General features: G+C 40.1%; 1 protein-coding gene across 2 annotated transcripts; it reads left to right on the top strand.

Moving 5' to 3' along the window:
- The first annotated feature begins 13 nt into the window (after positions 1–13).
- On the top strand, positions 14–13,335 carry Trappc2 (trafficking protein particle complex 2). Of its 2 annotated transcripts, none has more exons than XM_005358735.3 (6): positions 14–106; positions 6,199–6,274; positions 7,862–7,975; positions 10,224–10,368; positions 11,041–11,126; positions 12,737–13,335. In XM_005358735.3, the coding sequence occupies exons 3-6, from the start codon at positions 7,883–7,885 to the stop codon at positions 12,833–12,835; spliced, it is 423 nt and encodes a 140-aa protein (XP_005358792.1). In that variant the 5' UTR covers positions 14–106; positions 6,199–6,274; positions 7,862–7,882; the 3' UTR covers positions 12,836–13,335. The 2 variants fall into 2 exon arrangements, with proteins under 2 accessions (XP_005358792.1, XP_013206043.1); XM_013350589.2 differs by lacking the exon at positions 14–106 and adding an exon at positions 307–324.
- Positions 13,336–15,925: the final 2,590 nt, after the last annotated feature.

Below are 15,925 nucleotides of genomic sequence, written 5' to 3'. Positions count from 1 at the left end.
AGAGTATGGCCCCAGATCTCGCGTGAGTGACTGTGGGTTCCCCGGCTGAAAGTACCAAGCGCGGGTTTCCGAGGCGGTCGTTTCTGCTGTTGGCGTCTCCCTACAGGTAGGATTTGGAGGGAAGTGGAGGGCGGGTGCTCCGGGTCCGCGAGGGACGTCCCAGACCCCGCGTGACGCGGATGTTGTCTTGTACCTCTGTCCTGCCCTGACTCCGAACATCAGAGCCAGCCCCGGGGCCGCTTAATTACAGTTCTCCCAGTAGACACAGCCCCGGTTTCCACGTGGAAACGACCTCCGCGCTCTTGGAGGCTTGGCGTTCTCGAGGTCAGTCAGTTAATCCAGTGTGTCTTTGCTGCAGTGCCATTGCAGTGGTCGGTTCCCATGAAATGCCAGTAGTACCCTATCTCCGCACACACGTGTCTCCGGACTCTTGACAGATGCTCTCAGAAGCAAAAATCGCATCTTGTTGAGAACCACAGAGTTTAATTTTATAGGAAAAAAAAAACCCACTGTGTATGTGCTGTGAGAAAGATAAAGATGAGCCAAGTGCCCAGGATGCCTAGCTCAGATTATAAAGATCCGGTCGTGGTGGCTCATCTGTAATGCCAACACTGGGAAGACTGAGACAGGAGTATTGCTTAAAGTTCGAGGTCAGTTTGGGCTATGATGTGCCTAAAGAAGAAAATGTAAATCTGGGACTGGGGAATGTAGCTCAGTTGGTTAAGTACTTGCTTGTCATACACAGAGGCCTGGATTAAATTTCAGGCACTGCATTGAAAACCAAAAACCACATTATTGGTGGAGGCAGAAGGATCAGAAGTTTAAGATTATCCTTCACTACATAGAGAGTTGGACACCAGTCTAGCATAAATGAGACCCTATACCAAAAAAGAAAAGAAATAAGGCTAATTGGAAAGAAAAGAAACCAGAATCCCCAGAAGCAAGAGTGAAAACCATTACAGCCAGTGAGCTAAATGATGACTAAGAAATCTTGAGGACGGGATCGTTTAGCAAGAAAGCTGATTGCAGGTGGAAGTGATTGAGGACATCTCTATGGGGAAAGTGTGATTTTATTTTTCAGTGCCTTGACTGGTAGCATTTGGATAGTGAACAAAAAAAGATGAGCATCACAGGAAGGGGGGAATAAGCAGAGGACTAATGCCAGGGCTCACTTGGGGCCCTAGAGATTCTAGCCTGGCCCTGAGTTATGTGCTGGGGATGTTAGGTAGCTAAGGTCTATGAAGATGCTATTGGGTCATTGTTAAAGCTAACAGCACAAAGGAGTACAAAGAGTTTTGATGTGTAGCTGTAAAAAAAATAAAAATAATAGTTGAGGGGTGGCAAGAATAGTTAGACTTTATTGGAGTTGAACGAGCTTTGGGTTTGTTTTTTCATTTTTTGTGTTTGTTTTGGACAATTAAAGAAGAAGTTGGAGTGTAAATGATGAATTAAGGATGCGCACAGAATTAGGGACAGCATTTAAGTGTGAAGGTTCTTGAGTGGATATAGTCAAAGTGAGTTTGAAGTAAGTAGACTGGCCTACTCCAGCAGAAGTGAACAACAGGATTGAGAAGCAACATAGGGAACAATGTAGGAGGACCCATGTTGAATACTGGTACATGATTACATAGCTGAGAGGCATTAAAGCTTTTGAGCAGAATAGTGAAGTATATTCTAAAATGATGCTGATGTGTTACGAACACTGTTTTAAAATAGCATCAGTGCCCAAAGATATTTGAACTCTTCTCCACTGTCTTTGATCCCCAAATTAAAAAGAAGTAGATTTAGTGGTCTCTAAAAGTCAACCTACACTCACTTGGGAATGAGGGCATTGCTTCTGACTTTATAGGGCTATTTTCCCATTGGAGATCTGTCAGTGGTGTTCATATGGCTTCTCGTGTGACACCAGTTTAGTTTTACAGCCCTTATTCATTTGTGGAACAAATGAAGCTACTGCTGTCAGGAGCACAGGGAAGTTTCTAGACGTTCCTCCAGAGACTGTAGAGAGATTTGCTATAAAAATGGATGGCTTTGAAATGGGGTGTGTGAATTTTATCTGTATTACCTGTAATTTAAAATGCATAACTTGGAAAGGATTTCTAAGTTCATCCTCCCGCTTGCACTGGCGGTCTAACACCATCATGCATTTTAGCGTCCTACTAACTGCAGATGACAGCTCTGGGTTTGTCCTCTAGAGCCATTTAGAATAAGTCTCAAGTCCAGAGTTAGCAAGTGCTTGGCCTCATGCACATTCTGTACCCATAGCTGCCATGAATAATTGATCCCAGTCATTCACTGCTGACCACACTGTTTCTCAGCACCAACTCCTGGCAGTCATACTATCTGATTAGGTTTCTGCTCCCATCCTAACCCCTCACTTTGAAATAGGGCCTCTCTGTGTAGACCTGGCTGTCCTCAGTCTCATGTGGATGGTTGTGTTGGCTTAAACTCACAGAGCTCCCCCTGTGTCTGACTCCCAAGTGCTAGAATCAAAGGTATATGCCACCACACCCAGAAGTGGAAATCTCTTTTATTCCTTAATTACCTGCTAATAAGCTCATAATAGCTGTCTTGTATTTGAATGTGGTAAGTTACCTTCAAGTTACTGAATAAGTGTTAGGCATGATAGGTCAGGCCTACCATCTGAGCACTCAGGATACTGAAACAAGAGGATCATGAGTTCAGAGCTGACCTGGGCCACAGTAAGATCCTGTCTCCAAAATTAAAAATAAAATAAAACCTTATTGGTCCAAATGCCTATGTGGACTAGGTTAAGGTCATTCTCGAAATCTCCCTGGAGACGTACCATAAATTGGCATAGACACTCAGTGTTCCTGGGTATTAATGCTAAGTCATCTGTAAGTCACCCCTTATTCAGCAAATAATGAGTGCTTGCTGGCCCTTTGGCACTGTTGTAACCCTGGGGATACCATAGAGAATAAAAACAGTGTGTCTGTTCTCATTGAGGGTGCCTTTCTATCACGCAGGCTATAGGTCTCCAGTGCATTCTTACATAGATACTAAAATAACCCAGAAAGTTTGCTACCCACCTGCTACATTTCCTTTGCAAAGCAGAATAGTTTGATGTGGTTTGTTCTTAGTTTAAGCAGAGAATGTGCATGAATAATAACTCGTTTTAGTGGTGGTGGTTTTTTATTTCATTTTGTTTTTTTAATTTATACTGAATGCCTTTAATCCCAGCACTCGGGAGGCAGAGGCAGGAGGATCTCTGTGAGTTCGAGACCAGCCTGGTCTACAAGAGCTAGTTCCAGGACAGGCTCCAATGCTACATAGAAACCCTGTCTCGATAAAACCAAAAAAAAATGTATATACTGAATGAGCTACTGTACAGAAAAGGGTCCTAGCATGGTATCTGACCAAAACCAGCCAGGCAATACCTATTTGTGTTGGTGTTTTTGTCTCTGGATATACCCGGTTATAGCTGAGGACATAACACTTTTACCTGTTTTTGAAAATAGGAATAACAGGGCTGGCGAGATGGCTCAGAGGTTAAGAGCACTGACTGCTCTTCCAGAGGTCCTGAGTTCGATTCCCAGCAACCACATGGTGGCTCATAGCCATCTGTAATGAGATCTGGTGCCCCCTTCTCGTGTGCAGGTGTACATGGAAGGAATGTTGTATACCTAATAAATAAATAAATCTTTAAAAAAAAGAACTTTAAAAAAATAAGAAAATAGGAATAACATTTACCTATCTCTTAGCATATAGAGCCTTTCTGTGCCTATGATTTCTTTAATGTTATGTAACAATAGATGTAGATTTGTTGCTCCAAGCTATATAATTTGCCAGGACCTGAAGACTTGTTTGAATTGAAATACCTAGGTCTTGAAGTTTGCATTCTGCCCAGCCTGGCTTGTTACTGAGAAGTCACGCTTTGTAAGAGAAAATAGAAATTAAGCAGATTTTCATCTTCAATTATTTCAGTGTATACATAGTGCTAGAAGCCCTGCTTTTCCTAATGGTGACCTACAAAGGCATTTGCTTTTCTTAACATAGTTTACACACTTCAGTTCTTTTTGTTTGGTTTGGTTTTGGTTTTGATATTTAGAGACAGGATTTCTCTAAATCCTGTGTAACAGTCCTGGCTGTCCTGGAAGCTTTGTAGACCAGGCTGGCCTTGAACTCACTGAGATCCATCAGGCTCTGCCTCCCAAGCATTGGGATTAATAATGTGTGCCACCACTGTCTGGTTTTGGTTCTTTTTTGATTTTGCTCTTTTCTGCTGTGGCTGTCTTTGAATCCATGATCTGCCTGCCTTAGCTTCTCCAGTGCCAGGATTGCAGTGCCCAGCTTAATCTCTGTATTTGAGGTCAGCTTCAGGGGTCTCCAGGACATTGAAGAAAAGGAGCAGACACCGAGGGGAGGAGGGGTGCTGGAGAGATGGCTCAGAGGTTAAGAGCACTGGCTGCTCTTCCAGGGGTCCTGAGTTCAATTCCTAGCAACCACATGGTAGCTTACAGTACATGCCAGAACACTGCATACATAATAAATAAATAAATATTTTTCAAAAAAGAAAAGGAACCGACACATACATTGGTCAACACAGATACTTTTAAGCACAGCTGTTACTTTGTGCTTGTTTGTTTGTTAGTTCCCATTTTGAGATAAGATCTCACTACATAATCCAGGCTGGCCTCAGAGCCACAGTGGCTCTCCTGCTCCAGCCTCCCAAGTGCTGGGGAAACAGGCATGAGACAGCTTGTATTGTTTTATATGTTGGAACTCTAAATAGTAGTACTTGTTTTGTTGGTTGAGAAGGTGCAGAGGTTTTATAAAGTTTAGAATAGTTGATCTAAAGTTGAGCTATTCTGTATTAGAAGTGCTAGCCCCACACAGATACTAAGTTCAAACCAACAAATTAAAAATTCAGTTCTGCAGTTAAATTAGCTACATTTCAAATGCTTACTGGCTTCCATATTAGACTATATGGTTGTACAACATTTTTACCTTGGCAGAAATTACATTAGTGTGGACAACATAGGTTTGTGTCACCTTTGCCCAGTGACACCTTTATCCAGTGTGAGGTAAGCCTGAGAATAGTTGGGGTTTTTTTTGTTTGTTTGTTTGTTTTGTTTTCGAGACAGGGTTTCTCTGTAGCTTTGGAGCCTGTCCTGGAACTAGCTCTTGTAGACCAGGCTGGTCTCGAACTCACAGAGATCCGCCTGCCTCTGCCTCCTAAGTGCTGGGATTAAAGGCGTGCGCCACCACCGCCCGGCTGAGAATAGTTGTTAAAAGGTTGTAGGTGAGTCTGGATGCTGCTGCATGATTTCTCTTACATATGGGATCTAGGTTGAATAACATTTGCACATAAAAGTAGAAGTGGGGACTATTTGAGAGAGCACATTAGTAAAAAGGAAGCAATGAGAAGGTGGTGAGGAAGTGGGGATGATTGAAGTGCATTGTGCATGCATGTGGATGTCCTAGGAAAGCCATTGTTTTGTGCATTTAATATGTTCCAAGGGAAAGAAGCTCCGTCTCACTGCCCAGATGGATAAGTTGTAAGAGAACCCTCATGTCTGTCTTTTTGTTCCTATTTTTATCTCATGTTATCCTTAGACATTTTGCTTCTTTAGCATCTGCACATCCCATAAAGGACCAAGTGTGGGGCATGATGTGGGTTATCTTTCTTGTGCATGCACTTCCTTCTGCTGCCTGCAGGCCCCCTCCTATGCTGTTGCTGCTTATATGTGTGCTGAGTAAAGCAAATCCTTCACTTGACCTACTGCAGACCTACAGCCTTGCAGCCTATTCTAGCAAGAATTCATGCTATCATTGTTTACTTGGTTCAAATTCCAAGCTCTCTCCCTTTCCTTTTCTTTGCAACTACTACCAAGTATCCCTAGCTTTGCATAGCTTTTCTGCCAGACCTGCTTATCTTTGTTACCCACTTTTATTTTTGGGCCCTTTTCTTATCTAAATACTTCTGGCTATGTGTGCTAGATAGTGTCTGTTGCCGATGTTCAGCTCTTCCATTGAAGGGCAAAAGCAGTTTTTAGACCATAGTAAAAGGATGCCTGAGGTTAAATTTTGGCCTGCAATCTGCAGGTGTAGGCCCCTGTCCCAGATAATGTTCTAAATCTTAACTGTGTCCAAAAAGTCTCTTACTTGTCTCCCACAATCGTAGCCTCCCATTTTAAACTAAAAGTACTAACTTTGACTTGCTTTTTCCTTCATTAGGAAATACGTTTCAGATTTCTTTGGATTTCATTGATTTTTGTTCTGTGTGAATCAGCAAAAGACCCAGAGAGTCTTGGTGAGTTGTGATCTCTCATGTCCTCAGATATCCAGGAGGCTGGCTAGGGGTTGACTAGATCCCCACCCCAGGTTGAGGAGTTACTAGTTGTCACAGCCTAGTGTTGTCACATATTCTTGAATGTTATTCTAGATAACACTTACCAAGCACTCATTGTTAGCCAGACATCCTCCTTTAGAATTTCATGCTTTACATATGTTGGACTGTGTAGGAAGCTTCCTACAAGTATCAGTAAAGTAGCTCCAATATTACCACTGTTGTATAGATGAGGCAACAAACACTGCGCCTGTGGTCACATTGCAAGTAAGAGTCAGAGCCTGGCTTTCTCTAAATCCAAAGCCCTTGTACTGAAAGTACAAACATACTAAGATCCACCCATCTACCAACCCAGCTTTCTGATAATTTCTGTTGAAAGCCATGGAATAGAGCTGGTACAGTCACTTGGCCACCAAACCTGACAGCCTGAGTTTGATCCCTGGAACTCATGGAGAGAGATGACTGACTCCCATACACACGCAAGTCATGGCACATGTGCACACACATACAGACACACACACAATAAATAAATGTAAAATTTTTTATGTAAAACCATGGAATACTTGGTTTCTGCCCACCCTACCCAGTTTCTGTTAGTTTTGTTTCTTTTTGTTTTGAGATAGTCTCTCTGTTATGTAGCTCTGGCTGTCCTGGAACTTGCTATAAAGAAAATCTCTGGAAATCACAGAGATCTACCTGCCTCTCCCTACTGAGTGCTGAAATTGAAAAGGCTTGTCTACCATACCCAGTAATCTGTTTCCTAAATTAGTGTATTAAGAGACACATAGGCCCTTGCCATTTAATTTGTAGCATACAAATTAAATTTTCTGGTAGAAAGAAGACAAATGCACTGTATAATTTGTAAATAGATGGTACATTATCTCTTTTATATAAAAATGCTCTGTGGTATAGCTGGGTTTTAGCTTCCTCTGAGGGGTACCTCCTGAACATTTCTGGGGCAGCTAATTATTTCCTTTGCCTTTTCTACTTTTTATTGTACATAGCTAATCAACAACCTCTTTTAGTGTTTCCAGGTATTAATATGAACATTAACCAGTACAGTACAACTTAAGCTCAACATACTCCATCAGATACAAAGACCCTTGAGTTGAATATTTCAAATTTTTCAATCATGAGAATACTTATGATATACTACAGGTTTCCTATTTTCCTTCAGAAGATATAGTACATAGTACATTGGGTTCTAAAGGACATATCACAGATGTTTAATGTGTAGAAAGTCATGTGCCTATGCTATATACCAGAAAGCAGACCATGTTGTCAAATTTAAGTAAGAAAACTTTTTTTTAAAAAAAAGTAAGCCAGGCAGTGATGATTAACATTTTTAATCCCAGCACTCGGGAGGCAGAGGCAGGAAGATGTCTGTGAATTTAAGGCTAGCCTGGCCTATAGAGTGAGTTCCAGGACAGCTAGAGCTGTTACATAGACAAACCCTGTCTCGGAAAAAAAGGAAAACTAGAACTCTGTACTTTATGTTAATCATTTTAGGTCTTGGTATTGAGGACTAAAAATATTATTTAATTTGATTAGGAGTTTTTTATATTGAAGACAATGTCTGGAAGCTTCTACTTTGTAATTGTTGGCCACCATGATAATCCAGTTTTTGAAATGGAATTTTTGCCACCTGGGAAAGCAGAATCCAAAGTACGTATGCAATCTAAATTTCATAAGAATTTTTATGTTGTTTATAATGGTATGAAATAATAGTGTTTTAGAACTAAAATAGATCTAGAGAGATAAGCCACTGAAATACAGCAACAACTAAATAAGGCTTTCTCTGGAGTTCCATGGACTTTTAGAAACGAGCTAGGGAAGGAATGTTGCCCACTATGAAATGCTTCTTAAGCATAAGGAAATGTACCCCACCTGTCAGGGGCCTGGAACAATTTTGTTGCCTCAAAATATCACAGTAGTCCATTCAACAGCAAATCTTATTTTTCAGCAGAACAGACATAGATCAGTTTACACCTGAGGATTGCACTGCTTATATTGTCCCCATTCTGCTGGTACCCAGGCTATATCAGGAAACTCTAAAAGCAATAGCAAAAGCACTTTGTTGTGGGAATGGTTCCAGAGGAACAAACTTGGTTCAAGAATATGATGCCCATCATTCAGAGTAAGCCAAGGAGTTGGTTTTTTAAAGTCATACATATACATGTATATATATATAATATATACATATATATACATATATATATATATATTACAATCTTAAGTAGGAGATACTTTTCAACTATTCGAATTGTACCAACAAAATAACAAATTTGTTTATGGTATTTTCTGCCAGTTATCGGTTCTATGTTATTTCAAAGCTTTGTTTTTAGGAAAACACTTAAGCTTTGTTTCGATACTGTGGCAGCAATTGCCCTGTGCCAGTTGCCACTTAAATCTAGTTTCTGTGTACTCCAGAGACCTATTAGGTAGCAGCACATGAAAACACCTTCTAACTTGACATGGTCTTAGCACTCTCTTTGGCTGCCATCACCTTCTTAAAGCATCTCCAACTGGCCTCCAATTAATGGATGATTCTCTGTCCTCAACCTCCTTCATGCTGAGATTGCAGGTATAAGGCATCACACACAGCAAAACTTTTTCCGAGGACATCAAGAACACTGGACTAGAGGCCCACTCTACTCCAGAATGACCTCATGTTAACTAACCACATCTGCAGTGACCCTCTTTCTAAGTAAGGTCACATTCTGAGGACCATATGAGTTTCCTCAAGGAGAGACTAGCAGTGGCTCTCAGCCTTGCTAATGCTGCCACCCTTTAATACAGCTCCTTCAAGTTGTGGTGAACCCCAACCATAAAACTATTTCATTGCTACTTCATAACTTTCATTTTGCTACTGTAATGTAAATATCTGATATGCAGATGATCTAAGACGATCTCTGTGAAGGGCTTGTTCAGGTTGAGAACTGCTGCTCTATACTATATAGAGTCTATTTCACAACAAGTAGCTTTTTGAGAAAAGCACTGTGAAAGAGAATTCTATAGGAGTAAGACTACATCCAGGTTGGGAATGTTCTCTACATTATAGTGAGTCATTTCTACCTTCTTTTCAGTTAGGCCATTTTGCCCACGAAAAGAACACTCCTGGTTGTGATAGGATTGTTTCTGCTGTTAACAGATGACAATTCACAGTTATGGCTGAATATGACCTCCCCACCCCCAATCCCAGATCCTCAAACCATGTAAGCTCTTGTTCTACAAGAGGCCTATCATAGGTCTTCACAACTGTCTTTACTGTTTCTGCTCAGGAAGCCTGGCTCTCCCTGTTTCCTCCAGCCCTTGAGGCCCCATATGCATGGTATCCCTTTGTAGCTTTCCTTGACATCCATTTTGATCTAGGGAAAGTGCCCTCTTTGATCCACATCTGCATCACTTTGTGTGTTTCTCTTCTAAAAAGATATGGGCTTCTGGAAAGTAGGCTCTGTCTTATTTTCCTCCTAAAAGTAGTAATCTCTTTACATATGATTAATTAGTTATAGAATTTGGTAATTGCCTTCTCCCGGCATTCAAAATATAATGTTTAATAGTCAAGACTTTATTAATTGGCTCTTCCTGTTGTGAGTGATAGATATCAAGATGATAAAAACATAATCCTTTATATCTCATGATACCAATACACGTAGTAAATGCTAAGACTTCTCCCCTAAGAAAAATATGTATGTACAGAATGAAAACCAGGCATTACACCTGTATTCCTAGTACCCGGGAGGCTGAGGCAGGTTCAGGAGCTCCAGACCATTCTAGGCTACATAGTAAGGCCATATCTAAAACAGGAGAAAACACACACAATACACACAGATTGACAGAATTTGAGAATGAATTGTCTGTGGTACCAGTGCCATATGGAAATGTACATCTTTCTCCATTCTCTGTCATTTAGGATGATCACCGTCATCTGAACCAGTTTATAGCCCATGCTGCTCTTGACCTTGTGGATGAAAACATGTGGCTTTCTAATAACATGTACTTAAAAACTGTGGACAAATTCAATGAGTGGTTTGTATCGGCATTTGTCACTGCAGGACATATCCTTTCCTTATGTTATAGTTTGCTTTCTGTTGCTATTATAAACATCATGATCAAAACCAACTTCAAGAGGAAGGGGTTTATTTAGCTTGTACTTCTCAAATTACACTCCATTGTTGATGGAAATCTGGACAGGAACTGAAGCAGAGACCATAGAAGAATACCGAATGCTGGCTTGCTCAGGCTTATATTCATCTACCTTACTTATACAGCCTAGGCCCACCTGCCTATGGATGGTACTGCCTACAATGGACTCAGCCCTCTACATCAGTTAGCAGTTAAGAAAATGCCCCCCAGACGTTACCACAAATACTTAGCCAAAGGCTGAGTTAGAAAACAAGAACTTGAAACGTAAAGGCAGCCTCTGATTTTGAAGAATCAGGCTGCCATGAAAATTTTTCACTTACAAGACATTTATTTTTTTTTGTAAACATGTTCAGCCAATAATTTTAAAACTAGGGTTTATCTTAACCATACCAAGGGCTGTTTTACTTTATTTCCTAACTTTAAAAGAGTACACTTTCCTTAAGCTAAATTGACTTTAAGCCAGTTTATGTATTCAGCTTTGCCATCACAAAACACAGTTTATGTGACCAATGTGAAGGTTATCTTATCAGATGATTGCTTTTAATTTTTCATTTCTAGTAAAGATTGTGCCTTAATTTTTTCACATATGAGATTTATTATGCTTCATGATGTGAGGCAAGAAGATGGAATAAAGAACTTCTTTACTGATGTCTATGATTTGTATATAAAGGTATGGTATACTCTATAATTTAAAATAATCTGATTTTTTTAAGTGAGAGGGCTAGAAACAGTCCAGATTAAGGCATAAAAGAACATTTCTTTATCATTAGTAATTCTGCTTTAGTGTTTTCTAACATATGTTATGAAGTCCTTATATTAGCTAGGGAACGGATGAATTTTAGCTTTATGTTAAAGCAAAGTATTCAAACCCTAAACTAAAAGAATTATAAGGCACAACGGCAGATGTCTGTAATCCCAGCACTTGAGAGGGTCATGAGTGTGAAGCCAGCTGGGCTACCCAAGAATTGAAAGAAAAAAAGGCCTTCCACTTAATAGCAATATAGTGAAACTATTTTAACTGAACCTATTTGACATTTACCATTTGTTTACATAATCCAAAAGGCCATATAGATTAATCCACATAATGAATACAAGGTAGATTCAAGATCCATGTTAACGTATATAGGTCATATCAATCATACTACCATTGGTTAGCTGCGAGTACTTTTTTTTGTTTTTTTTTTTTTTTGGCTTTTCAAGAGGGGGTTTCTCTGTGGTTTTGGAGCCTGTCCTGGAACTAGCTCTTGTAAACCAGGCTGGTCTCTAACTCACAGAGATCCGCCTGCCTCTGCCTCCCAAGTGCTGGGATTAAAGGCGTGCGCCACCACCGCCCGGCAACTGCGAGTACTTTTCAAAACAAAAATACTGGAATACAGAATTCCTGAAGAGGTGCCAGGTAAGGTGATGCATGTCTATGATCCCAGCACTTGGGAGGTAGAAAGGGAAGACCAAGAATTCAGAGCCAGTCTCAGATATTCGGTGAGTTTGAGGCTGCTTTGGATTGACCCTATCTCAGACAAACAGGTGTGGTAGCTTACACCTGAATTCCAAGCCTTATGACACAGGAAGGATTACAGTGAGTTTAATGCTAATCTGTGTTAGAGTTCAAGGCCAGCAGGTTACCAGAAAAATTTTCTTTAAGGGGACATTTTTTTTGTTTTTAAGATTATTGCTGATTTGCCTATTTGTGGGGGCTGGGGAGAGGTGGCACCTGCCATGGTTTACATAATGGAGAGAGTTCAAGGTAGCTTGCAGAAATCAACTCTCTTTTCACCACTCGTGTCCTGGGGATAGAAGCCTGGTTGTCAGCTTGCCTTTAGGCACTGAGCCATTTTATTTTTATTTTTGAGATAGTCTCCTGTAGCCCTACCTGGCCCTGAACTCACTGTGCTGCTAAAGCTAGCCTTGAATCCTGATCCTCCTGCACCTCCCAAATGCAGAAATTGCAAGGGTATGCACCTACACCTGGCTAAGATGTTAAAATTTAACAGTGGATATCCTTTGAGAAGCCCACACAAATGCCATGGGTGGGCCTTACTTCCTGGGTGTCTTTTTCTCCTTAGCCTTTATGATTACAGTCTATATTTAAGTTCCCTTTTAAAATCCCAATTCTGTTTCTAAAAAAAAAAAAAAAAAAAAACATTTTCAATGAGAATTAAAAATGAGACCCAGACTTTTGTCTTTGCTATATTTTAACTGAAAATGTCAATTTCCTTTAGCAACTGTAATTCATGAGCCTCTTTGCTTTAACAGGCTTACTAATACCTTCTTCTTTCCTAGTTTGCAATGAATCCATTTTATGAACCCAATTCTCCTATTCGATCAAGTGCATTTGACAGGAAAGTCCAGTTTCTTGGGAAGAAACACCTTTTAAGCTAAATGGAGAAAAGCTCTGAAATAAACAGTATCACTGTCGTGGGCTATACTCAGGAATGTGTGCGCTGTAAGTAATTTGAAACAGCCTAGTACTTAAAATTGTACATTGTTTTCATGTTGATTATCAGCATTAATATTTGCTTGTCGAGTGTTATTTATAAAGAATTCTTTACCAGTAATTTAAACATTTTTATTTAAAAGCTTGAGAATGAACTTTTGCCTTTCCTGATTGAGATAATTTGATCTTATTAAATTCAAAAGCAAATGTCATAGTTAATACTTGTTAGATTTAAAACTAAAAGCTTCTGCAGACATGAATGAAATTGAGTTATTAATACTTTTAGAGATAGACTTTTTAAATGCATAATACACTACAGTACCAAAAAGCTGAAGCAGAAAGCCTCAAGTGTTCCATGCCTACCTGCCTGTCGGGCTGAGAATAGTGATCCTGCTATGACTCTCTATCCTAGACCCGTGTACACTGCATCAGTTACAGGCCACTGCAAAATGTATTCCCTCTGTTACCTTATATTCCTGTTTCCTTTCTCTTAGTAAACTAAAAGTTGAATGTACTTGTATCTGTACTTAAAAATGTAATAGAGCTTTGGTATTACTAATAAAAGCCTGAGTTACACTGACATTTGTACTTAGCCTTTTAGACAGTATACAGAGTGGGAGGTGGCAGGTGGCAGGCGTGGCTTCTGTAAGAAATGTTGGTTTGATTTTACAATAGTATATATGCATGGAAAATCAAGTAAACCAGCTTTCCATGTATACACTGGGAGACTTTTCCATTCTCATTTTTGAGTAAGCAGTTCTAAAACTAAGCCTTCTTGGATCTTTTTGTGAAGTTGTTACCATCGCTCTTTGAGTTCTTAAATAAAAACTTACATTCAAGATTGTAGTAGTTAGATGCCTATTTCTAAAATCCAGCCCAACACCAATACTTTTTAAATCCCATTTCCCTACTGATGTCTGAAAACTAATGTGGTAGGTACATCTCACCCACAGATCACCTCTCAACTAGCTGTCAAAGGCACAAGAGGTGTTACTCAGTAGTTAACAGTATCTTCTGTTCTTGCAAATGACCCAGGTTGGCTTCCCAGTACCTAGGTGGAGCAGTTCTAGAAGAATCCAGTGACTCTGGCCTCCTTGAGCACCTGTACTTACAGGCATATACTATTAAAAATACTTTTTTTTAAATTTGAACAATGCTAATAGGAGACCCAAATATGTACTTATCATATACCACTTGTTTCACCCTCAGTGAGCACAGAACCCACACCCAGGAAGGTGCTATAATTCCAGACAACCAAACAGCATCATATTATAGCATGAAGTCAAGGGTGAGACTTGGTTTCTAGCCCCAAAGAGCAAAAGGTTACCTTGCATTGCAAAGAGCCTTCCTTTTCTTCAGGCTTAGGAGGGCAAGATGGGAGCTAGGACCATTCACTTTGTGTGAGTATATTGTCAAAGTTAAGTACAAATTTTCAGTGTGACTGTCAAGTAGCTTAAGGGGAAGGAAGTCCAGCAATGACTGAGACTTTAGTGTTCAAACAGAAAAACTGCATTCCAGACATGGAGCCGGAACCTGTGTAAGGGGTAAAGCATTAACCTTATCTGACAAAGCTTAGATCTGATAGGTGATGTCCCTACCAGATGTGAAATTTTATGTTGGCACAAAATTTATAGTATACATTTATACTCCAAACGAGATCCAGATAAAAATTCCTTTCTGTAGCTGGAAATCCCTAGGGTACATCACTCAGTATCACCCATGTTTTTGTTATTTCTCATATATAGGCATCATTATGTCTTTGTCCATGCTACTACCTGTGGCTTTTTAAAGCTTTTTATTCATTTGTGTATAAAGTTTGGAGGGAGAGTACGTGTGCCATGGCACAGGGTTTCTCTTTGTAACAGTCTTGGAACTCACTTTGTAGACAAGACTGGCCTTGAACTCACAGAGAATCTGCCTGCCTCTGCCTCCTCAATGCTGGAATTAAAGGCAGAGCCACCAATGGCTGGGTTTTTTTAATTTTTAAGACTCTCATACTTCCTAGACAGTCCATATCATCTCAGAAACCACAGACTGGCTAGACTTCCCCTTTTACTAGGAACTTATATTGGTCCATTTTTTTCTATTTAACACTTTACTGCTGTTGGAGAGAACTTGGATCATAGTGTTATTAATATGGAAAGTTAGTGTAGAGATTAAAACAGTTTAAAGACAAGGAACATCTGGGATGTTTTCATTTCAACTACAAAGTTTCTCAGAAGGGTAAAAAGAGCATAAATATTTCTACTCAAATAGCCAAATGCACCTTATCTGTTTTCCAAATTCAGTATGTGCCTCTTAGAACAGAATTTAATCAGAAGGCTGTGTTCCTACACAGCTTACCCTTAGCTAACTATGACTCCTGTAATGAAAGTCAAACACCATATGGTGACTGCCAACAGGGCCTCTCTCTGCAGGAGCAGTGAAGTACAAGTTCGACAGTTTCTTCCTTCTATCTGCTTTCTTCCTGGGCAGCTGCTTGTCACTTCCACCGCCATACATAACCTGCTTGGTTTCCCATCTTGTGCTTTTCTGCTTTGTCCATCTTTGTCTAGGTAATGCCAGCCATCACTGCACCCGACTTTACTCAAACAAAAGAAAAACTCTACCTTCGGCTACCTTTTCATTCAGTGTTAGCTACAGTTTAATGCCAAGGCTAGCCCTTAAGATTTTGTTCTCTTCTTCCCCATGATTTATACAGTTGGAGCATATGTAATTATGTTAGCCAGTATTCACTTACTTCTTTAACACAGTGTGAAGCTGGGTACTCTTTCTCCAGACATAAAACTTTTCTTTTTATCACTGCTTGCTCTAACCTTTTGAAAGTTGACTTTGAAAACCAACTAGTATAACCTTCAGTAGTAAACTGAAAGTTATGAATAGTTTTTAAAGTTAAAATGAGCCGGGCGGTGGTGGCGCACGCCTTTAATCCCAGCACTCGGGAGGCAGAGTCAGGCGGATCTCTGTGAGTTCGAGACCAGCCTGGTCTACAAGAGCTAGTTCCAGGACAGGCTCCAAAACCACAGAGAAACCCT

Source organism: Microtus ochrogaster, chromosome X, assembly GCF_000317375.1.
Source record: "Microtus ochrogaster isolate Prairie Vole_2 chromosome X, MicOch1.0, whole genome shotgun sequence".
Taxonomy (NCBI): domain Eukaryota; kingdom Metazoa; phylum Chordata; class Mammalia; order Rodentia; family Cricetidae; genus Microtus; species Microtus ochrogaster.
The sequence above is the reverse complement of the archived record's forward strand: the minus strand, read 5'-3'. Positions and strand labels throughout refer to the sequence as shown.